Below are 20709 nucleotides of genomic sequence, written 5' to 3' on the forward strand. Positions count from 1 at the left end.
AGGGTTTTCTAGTTGTTGTTGTTGTTTTTTCACAATTATTTACAAACGCAGTTGTATATTCAACCAACTCAGTCAGTAGTTTAAATTGTTGTTGCTGTTGTTATTATTGTTGTTTTTTCTTTTGTTTTATTTTCTTTTATTGTTTACTTTTTCCTATGAGAAATGGTATGTAAAGGAGAGTTCGTGTGTATTTGTATGTATGTGTGTGTGTGTGTGTGTGGGGGGGGGGGATTTTGAGTTTATGTTTTTTGTATAAATACATATTTGGTTTATTCTTGGCCGGATTTTGTAAAATTGTTTACATTTTTGTTGTTGCATTTGGGATTGATTTTAAAAGGGGTAAGAAACGAATGTTTGACCCCAGCAAAACATCGAAGAATTAAAGGTATATTTTGGTATATTTTCTCAGGAGATTTTAGAACTTTTTTGGAGTGAAGAACAGTCAACTTTTTGCCATATACGTTCCTTATACAAATGTGAGGTTAGGACTGATATCGCTTTTTGAGAAAACATGACCCAAAATAGGTGTTTTTTTTTTGTTAGGCAATTATAAAATTTATATATTTTTTAAAATAGAAAGATTTTATTCTAAATTTACGATTTGTTTTTTTTTATTTCTTAATCTGAAAATTTGAAGTTAGAGACGAATGCAAAAATGTGTCCCATTTGAGGTTCCTTTTTATTTTTATTAAACATTGTCCTTATAGGTGGCCATTGAATTGTTTATGTTTTTGTTATTGTTGCATTTGGGTTTGATTTTAAAATTGATAGGAAAATGTTGACCCTTAAAAAATATTGAAGAATTAAAGGTCTATTTGGGGTATATTTTCTAAGAGGATTTTAGATTTTTTTTTAGAATACTCTAAATATATACCCATTTTTGGAGTGAAGAACAGTCAATCTTTTGCCACATATCCTTTTTATACAAATGTGAGGGGTTAGGACTGATGTCTCTTTTTGAGAAAACATGACCCACAAAAGTTTTTTTTTGGGATTTATAAAATTTAGAAATTTTTTTAAAATAGAAACATTTTACTCTAAATTTACGTTTTGTGTTTAATTTTTTAATTTTTAATCTTAAAATTTCATTCTCTTGCAAAAATGTGTCCCAATGAGGTTACTTTTTGATCTAAACTATTTTTATTAAAAAATTGTCCCTATATATGGCCATTGAAATCTCAAAAACTTCGTAAAAAGTATGACCTTTAAAAGTGAGATTATGTAAGCAAAGATGGAGGTTATTTAAATAAAAACAATATATCTTCAAAAAGTTAAAAGATTAGAACCGTATACATTTCATTATCTAGAAAAAATATGTCTCAATGAGGTTCCTTCTTGTAAAAAGATTTAAGAGGTGAACTATTTTTATTAAACATTATCCTTAGATATGGCCATTGAAAACTGGAAAACTTCGTATGACCTTCAAAAGTGAGGTTATGAACAACAACATTGAGGTTATTTAAATAAAAACAATTTAACTTCAAAAAGTGAGGTTAGAGCCGATTACATTCCATGTCCTAATAAATTTTTTTCTTAAAAAAAATACAGAGTAAACTATTCCCTTGAACATTGTCATTATGTATGTCCATTGAAAACCCGTAAAAGATATAATTATTAAAAGTGAGGTTATGAATGACGACATTGACGTTATTTAGATTCAAAAAAAAAAAAACATTTGTATAGAAAAACATTTATTTGGGGTTATGTAGACATACGATATTTGGAAACAAATCACCCTAATAACACTCTTTTTTGGAAATATTATTAAATTAATTTTAAAACCAAAAAAAAAAACGAGTTGATCTAACCAAACTTTTTTAAGAGTATTCGAGAGATTTTCTTACAGTTTTTTTAATGTTTGTGGATATTTCCTAGGCGATATTTTGAAATTTAAAATATTTTTAGAGTATCTCCCACTATCTATAAAAAAAAATTCTGTTTTCATAACCTCACTTTCGGCGAATAGTCGAACTTTTTTATGTTATTCGGAGAGATTTTCTCACAACATTTTGTTTTAAATGTCCACCAATTGTGGGTGTTTCTTGGGCAATATTTTGAAATTTATATTATTTTTTGAGCTTTCCCCAGTACCAATAAAAATCATGTTTTTCATAACCTCACTTTCAGTATTCTTTTAAAAAAATCCGTAAACCCTTTTTCCTAAATTCGCATTTATTTGGTATGGTCATATTCCCCACCCAATTTTTCAAACAATTCACTGTAATTACAAACGTTTTGGAAATGTTTCCGTTTTATTTTTGAAGTTCAAAACGAATTGACTTTACCTCAAATTTTTTAAGGTTGTATGGATACATTTTCTGAAAATATCATTGTCTTACATTTGAAACGGGTTGACATAACCTCACATTTTTTTAAGTCTATTTGGACACACATTTTGTCAAATGTTCCGTCAAAATCTTGGACCCTGCCTGGGAAATGTTTTCAAATTGGAACTAATATTTTTCTGGATATCTTCCAGTATAAATCATAATTCTGCTTTCTATAACCTCAAATATAACATAACCTCAAAATAGAACATTTTCGAAATTCCACCTATATTTTGGATTGTGTGTTTTTAGCCTTTCTGAAAAATGTCATTGTCTTACTTTTGAAACGGGTTGACATAACCTCACATTATTTTAAGTTAAGTGGACACACATTTTGTCAAATATCCCGTCCAAATTGTGGACTCTGCCTGGGAAATGTTTTCAAATTGGAACTAATATTTTTCTGGATATCTTCCAGTACAAATCATAATTTTGTATTTTATAACCTTAAGCACAACATAACCTTAAAATAGAAACTTTTCGAAATTTCACCTACTATGTGGTTTATGTGTTTATATTTCCTTAAGTAAAAACATAAAACCTAAAACATTTCACGACACATTTTTGGCCTTTCTGAAAAATGTCATTGTCTTACTTTTGAAACGGGTTGACATAACCTCACTTTTTTTAGCTGATGTGGACACACATTTTGTCAAATGTTCCGTCCCAGTTGTGAATACTTCCTGGGAAATATTTTGAAATTTAAATTAATATTTTTTTCTGAATATCTTCCAGAACAAATCATAATTTTGTTTTTTATAACCTCATGTATAACATAACCTCAAAATAGAAAATTTTCGAAATTTCACCTATATTTTGGATTGTGTGTTTATATTTTCTCAAGCAAAAATATAAAACCTAAAACATTTTACGTCATTTTTTGCCACTCTGAAAAATTTCATTATCTTACGCCATTTTTAGCCTTCTTTGAAACAGGTTGACATAACCTCACATTTTTTAGGTTATATGAAAATATTTTTTTTTTTTCACTCAAATTGTAAATATTTAACTAGGAAATATTTTGAAACTTCTTGGGTATCTCATGGTGCAAACATTGCTTGTTTCTTCTTCATAACCTCACGATTTGTATTCTTCTGAAATCTCGCCTATATATGGGATTATTTGTTCATATTTCCTCAATCAATTTCTAACACATTTCACGCCATTCTTACCCTTCGTGGAAATATTTTAGACTTCCGTTTGAAACTCAGAAAACCTAACCTCACATTGTCTCATGAGTTGTCGTTTTTTTACTGTTTCATCTCAAATTCACCTAAACTTGCCAAAATTCCTCGCTCTCAACATTTAAGATGCCATCCAAATTCTACTCTGTTCGAGGAAATAGGGTTCGCTCATTTCTGCAACCTAACCTCACACTTCTTTAGATTATACGGACAAATTTTCTTACTCGTTTATTCAAATTGCTTCACACCAATTGTGCTTATTTTGCCAGGGAATTTAAAGTATCCTTCTGAAAAGACATTTTCCAGGGCCAATCTAGCCTGCTCTCACCCAAAAATAGAATTCACTACAAAATCCGGCCTTAAATTATTCGCGAGTCTTAGTCTCGTTTTTGTTTGTATAGTCAACATCGTGTTTGTTTGTGTGTGTTCGTTGTTTATGATTCACGACCCACAAAACCATTTGGTGGGGGTTGTGAAGTTGGTGTTGTTGTTGCTGTTGTGGTCGTTGGTTGTTGTTCTTTAAACCATTGTTCTTTGCGAGAAAATGTTGATGACAATGGCGGAATTGTTGTTGTATCAATTAATGTCTTTGTCGTCGGCTGTTGTTGTTGTGATGTTGGTGTAGGAGTTATTGATAGGGAGGCAGTGTTCGTTGCACTTTTGCCACTACTACTACTTTGGCTACGACTTCGATCGGTTTTCGTTGTCCTGTCATTATTACTACTGCTACTATTACTACTACTACGTCTCACCAGTGATAAATCATCCATGGGTATATCCGCCGTTGCGGTTGTCGTTGTCGCTATGGGTGCAGCAGCAGTATAGTCATTATTTACATTATTATCATCATGGTGATGTCGGTCATAGTTCGCGGATGACACTGCCGTCGTATTATTTGTATTCGCCGCCGATAAATTGGCCAGTGTGTTGAGGCGTTCGCCAAGTATCGGACGTTGTAGCTGGGCAGCCGTTGATCCGGATCTTGGTAATACTGAACTTGAATTTGTATTGCCTGGTATGAGGGGTGACATTATTTGATAGTTGGCCACATCACCGATATCCATTACACCCATTCCGCCACCCCCAACTCCACCTCCACCTCCCGCATCAGCAATTTTCTTTTGTGCCGATGGTTCGTTCATCATTACATATGTGGATCCAGTCTCATTCTCTATTAAAGGTGTACCACCACTGGGTTGCATTATTTCATAGTTGGGGTTGTCACCACCCGCTGTGGTATTTAGGGTCGATGTGGTTCCCGTCGTGTTTAGGGATTCATCCAACATTTTATAGTTAGGTTGCGAGGAGCCCATCATAAATGCCGAAGCCGAGTGTAGGCGCGGTCGTATGCGACTTGTCTCATTGCCAATGAGGCTTGTGTCACCCATACTATCGTCCAAACGTCGATAGTTGGGATTGTCACTGGTACCCGACGAGGTGGAGAAGAAACGCGGATGCCCTGTATAGCTACCGGTGCTGCCGCTGCCACCACTCTCAATGGTGCCCAGATTTTGGCCGCTCATACTCTTGCCACGACCCGTGCGAGCCAAATTACTAATACTACCACCCGCACCACCCGTTGTGGGATTGGAATTTGTACTTTTGTGGCTGGCATTGCTACCGGAACGTTTGTGAAAGATACGCTTGTTCATGTTTATGACACGATTGCGTGCCGAATCAGCCACGGCCCATAGCCCCTTGGGCTTACCGCCACCACCACCACCACCACTGCCTCCTCCGCCATCGCCGGTGGCTGTGTTCTTCGTTGAAGCATTCGAGGACGCTGCCGAGGCAGTTGAGGGATGTAACGATGATGGCACCTGTTGGGCAATTACATCGTCGGGCATCGACGTAGACAAAGGCATTATTGTGGGTTGCCTCTGTTTTCCCTTGGGACGTTGCAATAGATTTTGACCCGCCGTTGAGTTTATGCCAAAATCATCCTCATCATCATCATCAATTGCAGCCGCCTCACCACCATGTGGCACATGTTCACTATAATTTGGACTTGGATCATACATTTCATAACCCTGCTCCTCGGAATCGTTTCGTTTCTGCGCCTCATGTGTCGCTGGATCAAAATCAGGCTGGACATAGGCATCGGCCTCCTCCGAATCCCGATGAGTTCTCGAGTGCTGCTGCTGTTGTGAAAATCGTGTCGGTTGATAGAGATTACGATGATGTGGATGGGTGTGAGGATGTGTTAACTGATGACTAGTCGTACTCGCACCAAGTTTCCGTATGCCCGCCGACGTGGATGGTGCCGAATTCAATAAATGACGATTGGGATGTAAAATACCGGATACATTGTAACTACCACGCGATTGTTCATCGGGTGTACTGCTAATTACCATTGGTGAATTAATGCTATGGACGTTGTAGAGGATAAAAGTACCAATGAAAAGTTAAAGAGAAAATCAACATACCTGTACGGAGAGTGGGGCGCATCATCATCGATGACCATGGATGAATCGCCACGATGATCGATTGAGGAGTTGTTGTCGGCATTTAATTTGTAATTGCTATAATCCTCCAGCCGTAATGGCGTTGTGACATCTTCCATGTCATTGTCTTGGTCATCGAAAATATCGCCAGATCTTTGATTACGTTCTGCACACAAGAAGTGGAAAAGTTAGTAGGTTTTACAAATAAAAAAATAAAAAAACAGAGAATGATTGGATTACAAACCTGCCAATTCATTTTTCAATATTGTCTGACCCTCCGGCGAGTTATAGAAGGATACCTCTCGAAAATGTGGATCAGCCAAATCGTATAAATACCGTATGATTTCAATAAATGTTGGCCGAGCCGTCGCCCGATGCTGCCAACATTTTTGCATTAATGTATACAATTTGTCTGGACAATTTTCTGGTCGCTCCATGACGCCGCCATCGATAACATAACGCAAGACTTGATCATTTGAAAAGCCCTGGAATGGAAAAATACAAAAGTATATGAAGAAGGCTTTATTATCAAAACTTTTGGAGGATACCTCAAGGGCTCTTGGAAATCAATACCAAAATTTTTTTGTTATATTCATGTTGAATAGAATAAGGGAGATCTCGTTTAGCAGAAATAATTGACCCCTTGTGGGGAAGGTACCAGAGGGAAAAGTCCGATCTCGACCTTCTTTATAACAGATCTTGCGACGATGGAAATATTGTCATGTGCCAAGTCTGAATGGAATCGGGTGTTAATTTCGTGTTTTATGAGCTTCACGAATACTCAAAATTTTGATCCTTTGTGGGTGAGGTACCAGAAGAAGTGGACCGATATATCCCATCTTTACACCAGACCTTGGGTTAATAAAAATATTGCGATGTGTGAAATATGAAGAGAACCGGATACTTATTTCGGATTTTATTATCGTTTTTGTTATTCAAAATTTTGACCCTTTTGTGGGGAAGGTGCCAGAAGGAATGGTTTGATCTCGACCATCTTTATAGCAGATTTTGCGTCGATGGAAATATTATCGGATGTTTTTTTTTTCGAATTTCATGATCGTTCTGGTTATTTAAAATGTTGACCCTTTGTGACCTTTTTTTGATTAGAATAAATGAATTCCCAGACACTCAAGGCGAGCTAGTACATCCAGAGATAATATTATTGGATTCATGGTGAGGATATTCACCGGAATCCACGAGGATGTTATTACATTCATGGCAAAAATAATTCTTAAGATATAACCAGATTTGGATTGGGTCCTCACAAAGAACCAATCCATGGTGAATTGAATGCTTAAGGTATGATTGAATTTTGATTGAAACAGGGATCTTTTTTCTTCGCCTCACAGGAATATGCAACGAAAATCTTCAGAATAGGCCATGAATAAAACCCTTACTTAAATTATAAAATTGAAAAAAAAAAACACATACCTGATATGGCTGCGAAGCCAATGTGGCCATTTCCCACAATACAACACCGTAACTGAAGACATCGCTGGAACTGGAATAGACACCATCTCTCAAACTTTCCGGTGACATCCAGCGTACCGGCAATAGACCTAGAAATAAATGTCATTCCAAATTATCCCAATTAAATACCCTCCTCCACGCTCACCCTTGGTTCCCTTGCGATAGTAATCATTCTCATAGATATCTCGTGTCATGCCAAAATCACCAATTTTCACCGTCAAATCCGAGGCAACCATACAGTTGCGTGCCGCCAAATCACGATGCACAAATTTCTTGGCTGCCAAATAGGCCATGCCATCGGCAATTTCAATGGCCATTTGATAAATGCGACTCAAGGGCGGCGGCTGCGACGACATACCGCCACGATTCATTAAATTCATGGCCGCAACTTCATCACGATCATCGGGACGATGGGCACGTAAATATGTCTTCAAATCACCATTTTTCATCAGTTCCATTATGACAAGGGCCGGTTGACCGCGGGAGCAAACGCCTAGCAAACGTACCACATGATACGTATCGAATTGTTTCATGACACAGGCCTCATTTAGGAAATTGATACGTTCACGATCGGTGGCATTTTCATTTACGGTTTTAATGGCACACGGCGTATCATCTTCACTGCTCTTCAGGATGCCCTCGTAGACCATGCCAAATGAACCCTGGCCCAGGGGACTTAGTTGGATGACATTTTCCCGGGCCACTTCCCATTCATCGGGTATGTATTGTAGGCTAATGTAGTGCGGATTCATGGAGGGGAACATTTTCAAATCGGATGGCGGTGTGAGAATGCGTTTGCGCAACAGCAAATAGACAATTGTGGTTATTATGCCAATGATGGCAATACATCCTATGACTATGCCGGCTATGAAACTTGGCGCCAAGGTGTTGGCCTGTAACGCAAAAAAGAAATTAATTTCAATAAAACAAATTAATTTTTTTTGTAATAAAATACTTACAGGTATAAAAATATAGATTGTCTCTGAGTCCAAACCCTCACCAGCCAGCGAATTCGTCTTGATACGTATACTATAGTTCCCGCTATTCAGCTCACTCAGCACATAACCATTGTGTTCATAGTCATACTTGAGGAAATCCACTTGGGTAACACATTTCTTTTCCTCATACTCATCGCGCGTCTTAAGTACATAGTAAATGGTATAGGATACCACAGCACCGTTTGGCCGCTTAGGTTGTTTCCAAAACAGACGGATATTGGTGCGAGAGGAGTTTGTGGTCTCGGTGCGACACCATAAACTGTCCACACGATCAACATTGGCTGTAAGGGTAAAAAGATTTTATTCCGATTTCTATTTTTTTTTTTCATTAAATTCTCCACATCTCTACTTACCCAATTTAAGCGTCCTTTTACTGCCCATCGAGGTGTCACTGCAATTTGCCTGTTCATTGCCCTCTTCCGGTTCACGACATGCCTCGATCTCCACTTTGTAATAGGAGAAATGTTTCAGCTTTGTAAAGGCAAACTCAAACGTTGTTGCATTCACAGACTCAACAAAAACCTCATAATATTGGCCGGTGGGATCCATTCGGGTCTGGACCTGCGTCTCATTGGCATCTTTGGCTGCAAAGACGGGTGTGGCAACATCACGTATGTGTCGTAACATAAAACTATCGCCGGACTCTAAAGTTTCCAGTACTTCACGACGACTGCGACCAATTGCCTCGGACTTGTTGCCCTTGTCATCGGGAGAGCTGATATTGTTGTTGCCAATGCTACTAAGAGACTTGGCTTTTTCGGTTTTTCTAAAGAAGAATTTGGAAAAAAATATGTTTATATGTGGGAAGCGGGGTAGGTAATTTGGAGATTGTTTCTTACTTAACGTAAATGAAATTCTGCAGGGCATTTTCAAGTTCTATATCAGCGTGTATTTCACTTTCGTCTGTAACAACTGGACCCTTTTGGCCACCCTTGGGACATTTACAATCGGCTGGAGTTTTAGGCTTTTCCGTTATCGTTGTCTTTGGAATGATGTCTTCGGTTCCGGCAATCTTTAGAGCTGTGAAATGGAATTGATTTGTTATTTAAAATGAAAGGAAATTTGAGTGTCTTTTTTGTAAATATTTCATGGTCATCAACAATGGTCCTTAGCGTCCTTAGGACATGCTGATATATTTCCCTACACAATGTCTGTGCTTTAGGTCAACAACTAAAACATGGCCTTAAAGAATTTTTTTTAAAAATTTCCATTGCTTTTCGACTTCGGGGAGCATAGCTTTTTGCTATCGGACGTATCCCCAGGTTGGGAGTAGTAGAAAGACCAGTAGATACCCTGATTACCTGGGAATTGAAAAAACAAAAACAGTCGCGGACAGTCCGCAGGTCTCAGGGGGGATCTCGAATTAAACACCCAAGTGCCAATAATCCTTAGACTGACAAGGTCATGTTTCTGCACCCCTGCAATAACCAAACCTCTATGCTGGTCCCCACACAAAGAGGATCCTCTGCTACCACGTGTCCATCACCATGTTACAGGTTTGCAGTCATGGTACCGACTGTATTCTAACAGAGAAAGAAGTTTCTTCTAGAACTTGGCTTCCAGGAGTTTTTTTTTTTTTTCAAATTTACATTACTTTGCGATTTCGGGGTGCATGACTCGCTGCTATCGGACGTATCCACAGGTTGCGAATAGTACAAAGGTCATCAGATATCCTGATTACCTGGGATTTGAAAAAGCAGTAGCGGACAGACAGCTAGCGGGTCGGAGGGGGAGAGTCTCGCTTTAAATACCCGAGTGCCAATAATCCTTGGACTGACTAGGTCATGTTTCTGCACCCCTGCAATAACCAAACCTCTATGCTGGTCCCAACACAAAGAGGATTCCCTAACGCAGAAGTGTTATGCGACCACGTGTCCATCACCATGTTACAGGTTTGCAGTCATGGTACCGACTGTAATCTAACAGGGCTTCTTTGATATCTGGACGCCTCAACGAATATTAGGTTTAGTTACCGAGTCCTTACCATTGTAAGGAGGCTATGCCGCTGTTTCTTCAACAGAAAATGACGCATGGAAGAAAAAAATCATATTTCAACTGATGTTGGTGTGGACGCATTGACACTCCGCGCCAACAAAGCTACAAGTGCGAAGTTTACCTCCACCTCAAGAAAAATTATTTTAAGATTGGAGTCGGACAGCGATTCAGTATCGTCTGCTACAAATAGCAGGACGAAGCAGATGGGAATCTTGGAAGTAGTCAATGATCTGACTCTTGATCTTTGCGGATGGGACCCTTAAGACGGGGTCAGGACAGCATCCCTGTAGACTTTAGGGAAAGCTACCTGTCTGACGAGAACGAGTCAGCGGTTGACTCCCAAGAAAGTCGACCTGAATAGTCCTAGCGGCCTAAATACCAATTTGTCGGCAAATACCAAACAACCTGACCACTATAAATCCTGCAAGGAAAAAGAGGAAATCGAAGCCTACCAAACCCTCGAAATTGACTTTGTCGAGGCCATCCCTTCAATACAACCTGTTACAACGGAAAAGGTGGTGAAACCACATGTGGCTTGGCAGACCACCCTACTAACTATATTTCGAGCCATAAATCTTTTCGATCGTCTGCTACCACTAGCAGCACGAAGCAGACGGGAAATTTGGGAGTACTCAAGCACACATGTAGACTTCAGGTAACATCCATATAGACAAGCCCACACTCGCAGGAAGCAATATAGGTAGAAGGAGGATAGAGCAGCGTCTCCATTCACTTAAGTGCCGCCAAGCTCTTTCCCGACAACCAGGAGTGCCAAGCCCAAGGAGATGAACGATAAAAAGGCAAGCAATAAACTACTGTAACCGATGGACATCCATCAAAGCTTAATGATAAGGACCTGCAGCTCGAGAGGACGTGACTTAAGGCAACATTAAGGGAACACCCGATAGACGGGATCCCAAATGCAGAACAGGGGTTAAACCAGTCAACTCCTTTTTATCTTGAAAGGAAAAAAAATGTAACAAAGAAGCCGCCTTCGAAAAAGGCGTCTGATGTGCCAGAGCCAGAGTTACCGCTCCTCAAAGCAAGGGAAGGCGAGACTAAGGTTAAGTCTGCGAAACCACACCCCACTAAAAAGGCTGCAAGAAAGAAGAGAAAATCGAAGCCTACTAAACCCTCGAAATTGACTTGGTCGAGCTCATCATTTCATCGCAACCGGTTACAACGGAGAAGCTAGTGAAACAACAGGTGGCTTGGCAGACCACCCTCCTAACTAGACTTCTCTCTATAAATATTTTCTCCGGGCGGTTGTATTATCCGGATCTTACTTGTGCCTACTAAACCCTCGAAATTGATTTTGTCGAGCCCATCCTTGCATCGCAACCCGTTACAACAGAGAAGCTGGTGTTTTTCCATACTCTCCTAACTACACTTCTATCCATAAATCTTTTCTCCGGGCGGTTGCATCATCCGGATCTTAATTGTGCCAATACCACACTTCGCATCAGCTCTCGCTCTTCAGCTGCGATGCGAGGGGTATGATTTCCAAGTACGGTATTCGCTCTATATTCCTCCATGACTTGTGTGACCGCATCAGAGTGATGATATTCACTCTAGAGCTGCTTGATGGACATGTAGATCCAGAGGCTCTCTCCCTCTCTCTCTAGATCATGAAGGTCTTTCCTTACGTGCCTGGGCGGAGATTGCCTATCCTCCAAGATGGTGATTGGGATATCTCTGTTCTTAGAACACTCAAGCAGATATTACAGCCTTTTACTATGATTTCGCACCGGCAGACCTTCGATAGGTCTTGATGGACATGTGGATCTAGAGGCTCTTTCTCTAGATCATAAAGGCCTTTCCTTACGTGCCTGGGCGGAGATTTGGTTGCCTGTGCACCAGATGGTGATTGGGACATCTCTGTTTATAACACTCAAGCAGACATGACAGCTTTTTATTATGATTTAGCACCGGTAGACCTTCGATAGGTGTCAGGAGGAGGCACCCTGCTGTGGAGTTCCGAAAGAATTTCACATTTTTCCACTGCGCAGCAATAACGTTGGTGGACCACTGCGCTGTACCAGACACCGGCCTATGGCGTTCTTTGAGGCCAACAGATTCCCTTATCGCCCTATTCCCCAAATCGCAGTAAGCCTTCGTATGCACGGACGACTAGAAAAGGTTATCAAATGTGCCCCCCTAAAAGCTGTCCAGTGGTATTCCTAGAAGTTTTCTTTGGGTTGTAATTTTTTTGGGGTCTAGAAACCCTTAACTTCCCATTTTCTTCAAATACTTACGATCTTTGCAATAGTTACGCGTTTCCAATTGCGTGACCGACGTCTCATATGTGGCACGTAATCGGTATTGGACAATTTTGCCATTTGGTGATGCTGGCGGTGACCATTTCAATATAATAACAGAACTCGAATTGGCATAAAGTCGAAAATCAACTATTCTCGATGGCGTCGATGATTGTGTGGTGAAATGTTGTATATCACTTTGACCGCTACGACGTTCCGTTGATATTGTCATTGTTTTGACATAGTAGGCATATTGGGTGTAAGGCTTCAGTTCGGTGAACACATATTTGATTTCTTTGGTGGGCGGACTTACGTACCAGCTACAGAGAAACAAATACAAAAAGGGAAGGAAATAATTAGCAAGGATCGAAAAAAAAGAATAGAAATAGGGTCCAGCAGAACTTACTCATCATCACATGGTCTGTAGGTATATTTCGTGGCATTGCCATATGGATCTTCCGTAATTAAAAACTGATAACCAATAAAGGCCCGATCATCATCGTATTTAAGGGGATTTAGAATTTTCACTATGGCAATGAGGGATTTTACCCGAAGCGTTTTCACCTCCAAGGTGGTGCTGTTACCTGAAGATAGAGAGAGAGAGAGAGTGATAATTGGAAATATAATAAACATAATTATGTATTTCAAGTAGCTTTATAATTTTGCCTTGTGATATCACTCACATGAGCCTCTAAGACCATTCGAATCCAACGCCACCTCGGTAACATCGAAATCCTTTTGATTCAACGTGGGCAAGAGCAAATCCTTGATTGTCGACACACAAAGTTTGGGATTGAAATGGAAGTAAACTTTGCCATTTTCTATGGTGACATTTTGTTCCTTGTCCCACAGGTATTCCAGATCGTTGTTATCCAAAACATATAATGCATATCTGGCAAAAAGAGAAGAAGTCCAAGTTAGAAAGAAGGAAACACTTCACATGGTTGGGACGAGGGGGGTGGAGGTGGATAACTTACTTTTTGTCAAATAAATTCTCGCCCTTGATAGTTTTAAGATTTTGTAAAAATTTCAAATTCAACAAACCGACGGTACCCTGAATTGTCAATGAACCACTTATGGTGCGTATGGATGATAGACCATAGATTAAATCGGCATTTATTTGACCTGAAGAAATAAAAACAAAAACAAAACAGTAATGTTACACCTTGGCATTTTGCTTCCGTTAAGCGAACCACTCACTTGCTCTCTTGATGGTAATAATCAAACTTCCCTCGATATAATTGCAGCCGTTGTACTCCTTGGCCCGACTGGCTCCATCGATAATTGTACCTTGACACTTTTTAATACACTCCCCAATGCATGGCACGCAAGTCATGTTTTCTTTGACATAATTCTCCGGACATTTAACCGTACAATTCCCCTGGAATGGTATTAACGGTGTGGCTTTGCTATCTTCATAGATTGATCCGATCCGTATACATTCATCTTCGAACATACAACGACGATCCATAAACTATAATTAACAAAAGAATTTTTTTCTCTCTCTCGATAATATAATGGAGATTTGTAGTACTTACGTATAACATTCCCTCGGGACAGGAATCGACACAGGTGGTCATGTTGTAGGAATATTTTCGACAAACCAAACATTCATTGATATTGTCGGGCGAACAACCGCCTAGACATTTCTCATGGCAGCAGGTGTTCTCATCATAGCAATTGTGACGACATCGCTGGGGACAAACTGGTGGGGAAATAAGAAATTTTTAAAATGAATGAAAATATAAATTAGAACCCAAAAGGACCTTCCAAATCGATGCAAGGTTTCCTAGGGGACGTGGTGTTTCTCAAGCTGAAATTTGAAATTGTAACCAATCAAAAAGGACCCGGGACTTGGTAGAGGTTAATATACGTTGATCGTTGTCTTGTTTTGCAAGTTATTAGAGATATTCTTTGTGGCGGAGGTACCAGAAGGGATGGGCTGATAGATATTATTTCTATACCATATCTTCTGTTGGTAAAAATATTAGAATATGTGACATTTGAAGAGAATCGAATGCATATTTCGTATTTTATGGAGGGTTTTGGTTACTTAAAATATTAACCTCTTTATTCCATTTTCACACTAAATCTTGTACTGATAGAAATATTGGAATGTGTCTAGTTTCAAGGGAATCGGATGCCCATTTCGGGTTTTATGAGCTTCATGGTTATTCGAAATTTTGGAACGTTGTGGGGGAGGTACCAGCGACGCGAATTTTTGACCATCAAAGGTGGATTTTTTCAAGAATATTTTTTCAGGGAATAAAATACCATTAAACGTGGATTTTTTAAAGAATATTTTTTCAAGGATTAAAAAACCGTCAAGGATTAAAAGAGCATCAAACGTGGATTTTTTAAAGAATATTTTTTCATGGATTAAAAGGCCATCAAACGTGGATTTTTTAAAGAATATTTTTTTCAAGGATTAAAGGACCATCAAACGTGGATTTTTAAAAGAATATTTTTCAAGGATAAAAGGACCATCAAACGTGGATTTTTTAAAGAATGTTTTTTTCAAGGATTAAAGGATCATCAAACGTTGATTTTTTAAAGAATATTTTTTCATGGATTAAAAGGCCATCAAACGTGGATTTTTTAAAGAATGTTTTTTTCAAGGATTAAAGGATCATCAAACGTTGATTTTTTAAAGAATATTTTTTCATGGATTAAAAGGCCATCAAACGTGGATTTTTTAAAGAATGTTTTTTCAAACGTGGATTTTTTAAAGAATATTTTTACAAACGTGGATTTTTTAAAGAATATTTTTTCAAACGTGGATTTTTTAAAAAATATTTTTTCAAACGTGGATTTTTTAAAGAATATTTTTTCAAACGTGGATTTTTTAAAGAATATTTTTTCAAACGTGTATTTTTTAAAGAATATTTTTTCAAACGTGGATTTTTTAAAGAATATTTTTTCAAACGTGGATTTTTAAAGAATATTTTTTCAAACGTGGATTTTTTAAAGAATATTTTTTCAAACGTGGATTTTTTAAAGAATATTTTTTCAAACGTGGATTTTTTAAAGAATATTTTTTCAAACGTGGATTTTTTAAAAAATATTTTTCAAACGTGGATTTTTTAAAAAATATTTTTTCAAACGTGGATTTTTAAAGAATATTTTTTCAAACGTGGATTTTTTAAAGAATATTTTTTCAAACGTGGATTTTTTAAAGAATATTTTTTCAAACGTGGATTTTTTAAAGAATATTTTTTCAAACGTGGATTTTTTAAAGAATATTTTTTCAAACGTGGATTTTTTAAAGAATATTTTTTCAAACGTGGATTTTTTAAAGAATATTTTTTCAAACGTGGATTTTTTAAAGAATATTTTTTCAAACGTGGATTTTTAAAGAATATTTTTTCAAACGTGGATTTTTTAAAGAATATTTTTTCAAACGTGGATTTTTTAAAGAATATTTTTTCAAACGTGGATTTTTTAAAGAATATTTTTTCAAACGTGGATTTTTTAAAAAATATTTTTTCAAACGTGGATTTTTTAAAAAATATTTTTTCAAACGTGGATTTTTAAAGAATATTTTTTCAAACGTGGATTTTTTAAAGAATATTTTTTCAAACGTGGATTTTTTAAAGAATATTTTTTCAAACGTGGATTTTTTAAAGAATATTTTTTCAAACGTGGATTTTTTAAAGAATATTTTTTCAAACGTGGATTTTTTAAAGAATATTTTTTCAAACGTGGATTTTTTAAAGAATATTTTTTCAAACGTGGATTTTTTAAAGAATATTTTTTCAAACGTGGATTTTTAAAGAATATTTTTTCAAACGTGGATTTTTTAAAGAATATTTTTTCAAACGTGGATTTTTTAAATAATATTTTTTCAAACGTGGATTTTTTAAAGAAAATTTTTCAAACGTGGATTTTTTAAAGAATATTTTTTCAAACGTGGATTTTTTAAAGAAAATTTTTCAAACGTGGATTTTTTAAAGAATATTTTTTCAAACGTGGATTTTTTAAAGAAAATTTTTCAAACGTGGATTTTTTAAAGAATATTTTTTCAAACGTGGATTTTTTAAAGAAAATTTTTCAAACGTGGATTTTTTAAAGAATATTTTTTCAAACGTGGATTTTTTAAAGAAAATTTTTCAAACGTGGATTTTTTAAAGAATATTTTTTCAAACGTGGATTTTTTAAAGAAAATTTTTCAAACGTGGATTTTTTAAAGAATATTTTTTCAAACGTGGATTTTTTAAAGAAAATTTTTCAAACGTGGATTTTTTAAAGAATATTTTTTCAAACGTGGATTTTTTAAAGAAAATTTTTCAAACGTGGATTTTTTAAAGAATATTTTTTCAAACGTGGATTTTTTAAAGAAAATTTTTCAAACGTGGATTTTTTAAAGAATATTTTTTCAAACGTGGATTTTTTAAAGAAAATTTTTCAAACGTGGATTTTTTAAAGAATATTTTTCAAACGTGGATTTTTTAAAGAAAATTTTTCAAACGTGGATTTTTTAAAGAATATTTTTTCAAGGATTAAAATACCAAGGACTATCAAATTACCACACTCGGGTTTTTACACTCTCAGCCATATGGCTATAATCATTTGATACGGCCAAAAACTGCCTAGTCGAAATAACAATTTTAGACCCTAGGTCTCTTTGGACCAAATCCGTTTCAGGACATTGGGAGTCGATCTAGCGATGTCCGGCCGTTCATCTGTCTGTCCGTCTGGCTGGCTGGTGGGCACGATAACTCTCAAAGGGAGTATCCGATTAGATCCAAACTTGGTACATCGAAATATAATTGTCAAACTTAGGTCGAGTTCGGAGATGGGCAATATCGGTTTACTCCTTCTGGTACCTCACACACAAATGTCCTAAAACGGGTTTTATGCCAAGAGACTTAAGAGTCTTAAATTCTTATTTCAATGAGGCACCTTTTGGCCGTATCAAATGATATATACCCTCCATCTCTAGCCATATGGCGGGGGGTATTATGAGTCAATCAAATCTTTGTCCCCCCCCTCGTCCTTTAATATCTTCTTTCCAACCTCTTTATACTCACTCTTCTGACACTGTTTGACATCCCAACAATTGCGACGACCATGGTGTAGCCTGCAACCCGGATTATTTGGTGAATTATCTAGATCACCGGGGCACGATGGACATTCGATGGGATCACGATTTGCCTGAGAATAGAATAGAGAAAAAAAAAACAAATGACAATAACAATAACAAATTTCAATGTCAATGTGTTCGTATTTTGCATACAAAAACAACAACAAGAAAAACAACGAAACAATACTCACGCCAATATACACTTCCGTTGTGTTCGACACCACAATCTGACTCCAATCAATGGTGTGAACAAAACACAACATTTTATTCTTTTCGATGCGTACACCCGAACCGATCATTGTCAACTTGGACAGACCCAAATCTTCCAGATGTGAATTGGAACTAATAAACAGGGCATAGCCCTCGAAATTGGTGCGTCCCCGTATTATGCTTAGATTTGGGAAGATTTGACTTAGCGAACGCAAATAGCCAACCTGATAGATAATGATAAAGTCGGTGACCTCGACCAGCATGGGGAATGTTTCGTTAAAGGGTAAATAGTTGCGAGTATTTATCAAAGTTATTAGGAGGAAACCCTCGATGACGGTACAATTGGCCAACTGTCGCAGCTGTGCGGGGCTGTTGCGTATGTCGAGAGATTTGCAAACTGGAAAGAAAGAGCAGAAAAAAAAAACATTAAATTTTGGATTCAATTGTAAACAAAGAAAAAATGTGAGGATGAAGGTATGTATGCATGTGTCTATGGGGGGAGGGGGGTTGTGTGTATGTATGTGTGTATTATAAAGCAAAGGGTATTTGCGATATTTCTTCGATGATAGTTCAAAGTTCATTTAACCAAATTTCTTTGTTATTTTATAACCCCTGGTTCCACTGTCATCTTTGATTGATTCATCATCATTGTCGCCTCCGCCATCGCCATATGCATTTGCTTCGGGGGGTTCGTTCTCTATACGTTCTTTTTTTTCGCTTTTTTTTTTTTGTTGATGTTCCACATTATTATTGCGTAGTAAGAAAATGTTTTCATTTAATAAACTATGTATTTATTGCGTAGTATTTTATCTGAGTAGGAGAAACTAAACAACTATGCGGTGGCTGGCTGGCTACGTTTTAGGTACATACAGACAATCATACAATACAATGTACGTGCATTGTGAGAGGTGATAGTACATACAGGGTGAGATATAAAAAAACCGAAAAAAAGTTAAATGCCATAATTTTTACATTTTTTATACCCTACACCACAAGGTGGTCAGGGTATTATGTCTTTGTGCATGTGTTTGTAACAGGCAAAAGAAAACGAGATAGACCCATAGTTCCTTTGGATGATCTGCATAGAATCACATTCTGAGTCGATTTATGCATGTCCATCCCTCTGTCTGTCCGTCCGTCTGTCTGTCCATGTATTTTTGTAAACAAAGTACAGTTCGCATTTATTGCCCTATCCAGATGAAATTTTGCACAAATCATTTGTTTGGCCCAAGGACGAACCCTATTGAAATTGGAGATAATCGGTCAAAATTTAAATATAACTCCCATATATATCTTCGTCCGATTTGCCTTTTATTGTACACCAAACGTGTAATATCAGCCCGAATGGTATGGAATTTTGCACATATAACCAAATTAGGCCTGAAAATAAGTGTGCCAATTTTGATCGAGATCGATTCAGATTTGGATATAGCTCCCATATATAACTTCGTCCGATTTACCTTTGATTGTGCACCAAACGTGTAATATCAACCCAAACAGTATGAAATTTTGCACATACAACCAAATTAGGCCTGAAAATAAGTATGGCAAATTTTATCGAGATCGGTTCAGATTTGGATATAACTCCCACATATATGACTTCGTCCGATTTACCTTTGATTGTACACCAAACGTGTAATATCAGCCCGAATAGTATGAAATTTTGCACATACAACCAAATTAGGCCTGAAAATAAGTGTGCCAAATTTGATCGAAATCGGTTCAGATTTCGATATAGCTCCCATACATAACTTCGTCCGATTTGTTATTTTTGTCCTCCGCAGCCGTAATATGCACTCTGTAACAACAATATTTGGGGAAATATATCAAATACAGCTCAGAAATACATTTGCTAAATTTTATTGAGATCAGTTCAGATATAGCTATAGCTCCCATATATAACTTCGTCCGATTTACCTTTGATTGTGCACCAAACGTCCAATATTTGTCCAAATGGGTTGGAATTTGGCACTTGCAACCGAATTGAGTCTAGAAGCTAGTATGTCAAATTTGGTGAAGATCGGTTCAGATATAGCTATAGCTTCCATATATACTGTTCATCCGATTTGTTACCCACAGCCGTAATATGCACTCCGCAACAACGATATTCAGGGAAATATATGAAATAAAGCTCAGAAATATTTTTGCCAAATTTTATCAAGATCGGTTCAGATTTGGATATAGCTCCCAGATATATATCAAATGGGCAATACAAGTCCGAATTTCAAAGATACAAATGCTTCGGCATATTTAGTCCTTTGAACTTTAAATTATAATTAAATTCAGAATTCTCCCTTAAAAACTTTTAATTGTTATGCGGAGCTCTACTAAATTAGCAAAGTGGTGTAGGGTATCATAAAATCGGCCCGCCCGTGTTTAAGACTTTCTTTACTGTTTTTTTAATTTTATTGAATGAAAGCAAAAAATGTCGGAAATATCATAAAATCATATCATAACTTTAGATTTGGTCGAATTGGTCACCATTGGCACGAATTATGGCCTTCAAACGGCCAATGAAACCGTCACACGCTGCCTGAATGTTACTCTGCGGTATTTTGGCCCATTCCCGGAGAAGCACTTGGTTGAGGTGATCGTCACTTTGGTGTTTTTTAGTGCCAACCTTGCTTTCCAAAATACTCCAGATGCAATAGTCCAGCGGATTGGTATCCGGAGATTTTGGTGGTCATTGTGCGCTGGAAATGAAGCGAGGAACTTCATTTTTTGTAAACATTCTTGGGTG

The 20709-nt window shown here is 37.2% G+C and overlaps 1 protein-coding gene across 7 annotated transcripts in view; it reads right to left on the minus strand.

Moving 5' to 3' along the window:
- Positions 1-200: 200 nt before the first annotated feature.
- The window catches only part of LOC101894251 (insulin-like receptor), a 126320-nt gene continuing 105811 nt past the window's right edge, over positions 201-20709 (minus strand). For all 7 annotated transcript variants that reach the window (XM_059118321.1, XM_059118324.1, XM_059118319.1 and 4 more), the window contains 16 exons: positions 17951-18366; positions 17707-17830; positions 14215-14381; positions 13877-14150; positions 13654-13801; positions 13360-13568; positions 13083-13260; positions 12674-12996; positions 9263-9443; positions 8777-9189; positions 8385-8704; positions 7571-8318; positions 7387-7514; positions 6200-6440; positions 5938-6121; positions 201-5878 (listed from right to left, as the gene is read on the minus strand). In XM_059118321.1, coding sequence (XP_058974304.1) covers positions 3946-5878; positions 5938-6121; positions 6200-6440; positions 7387-7514; positions 7571-8318; positions 8385-8704; positions 8777-9189; positions 9263-9443; positions 12674-12996; positions 13083-13260; positions 13360-13568; positions 13654-13801; positions 13877-14150; positions 14215-14381; positions 17707-17830; positions 17951-18366 — 5987 coding nt within the window. In that variant the 3' untranslated portion in view covers positions 201-3945. The remainder of the gene's footprint in view (positions 5879-5937; positions 6122-6199; positions 6441-7386; positions 7515-7570; positions 8319-8384; positions 8705-8776; positions 9190-9262; positions 9444-12673; positions 12997-13082; positions 13261-13359; positions 13569-13653; positions 13802-13876; positions 14151-14214; positions 14382-17706; positions 17831-17950; positions 18367-20709) is intronic.

Source organism: Musca domestica, unplaced genomic scaffold (assembly GCF_030504385.1).
Source record: "Musca domestica strain aabys unplaced genomic scaffold, Musca_domestica.polishedcontigs.V.1.1 12, whole genome shotgun sequence".
Classification (NCBI taxonomy): Eukaryota; Metazoa; Arthropoda; class Insecta; order Diptera; family Muscidae; genus Musca; species Musca domestica.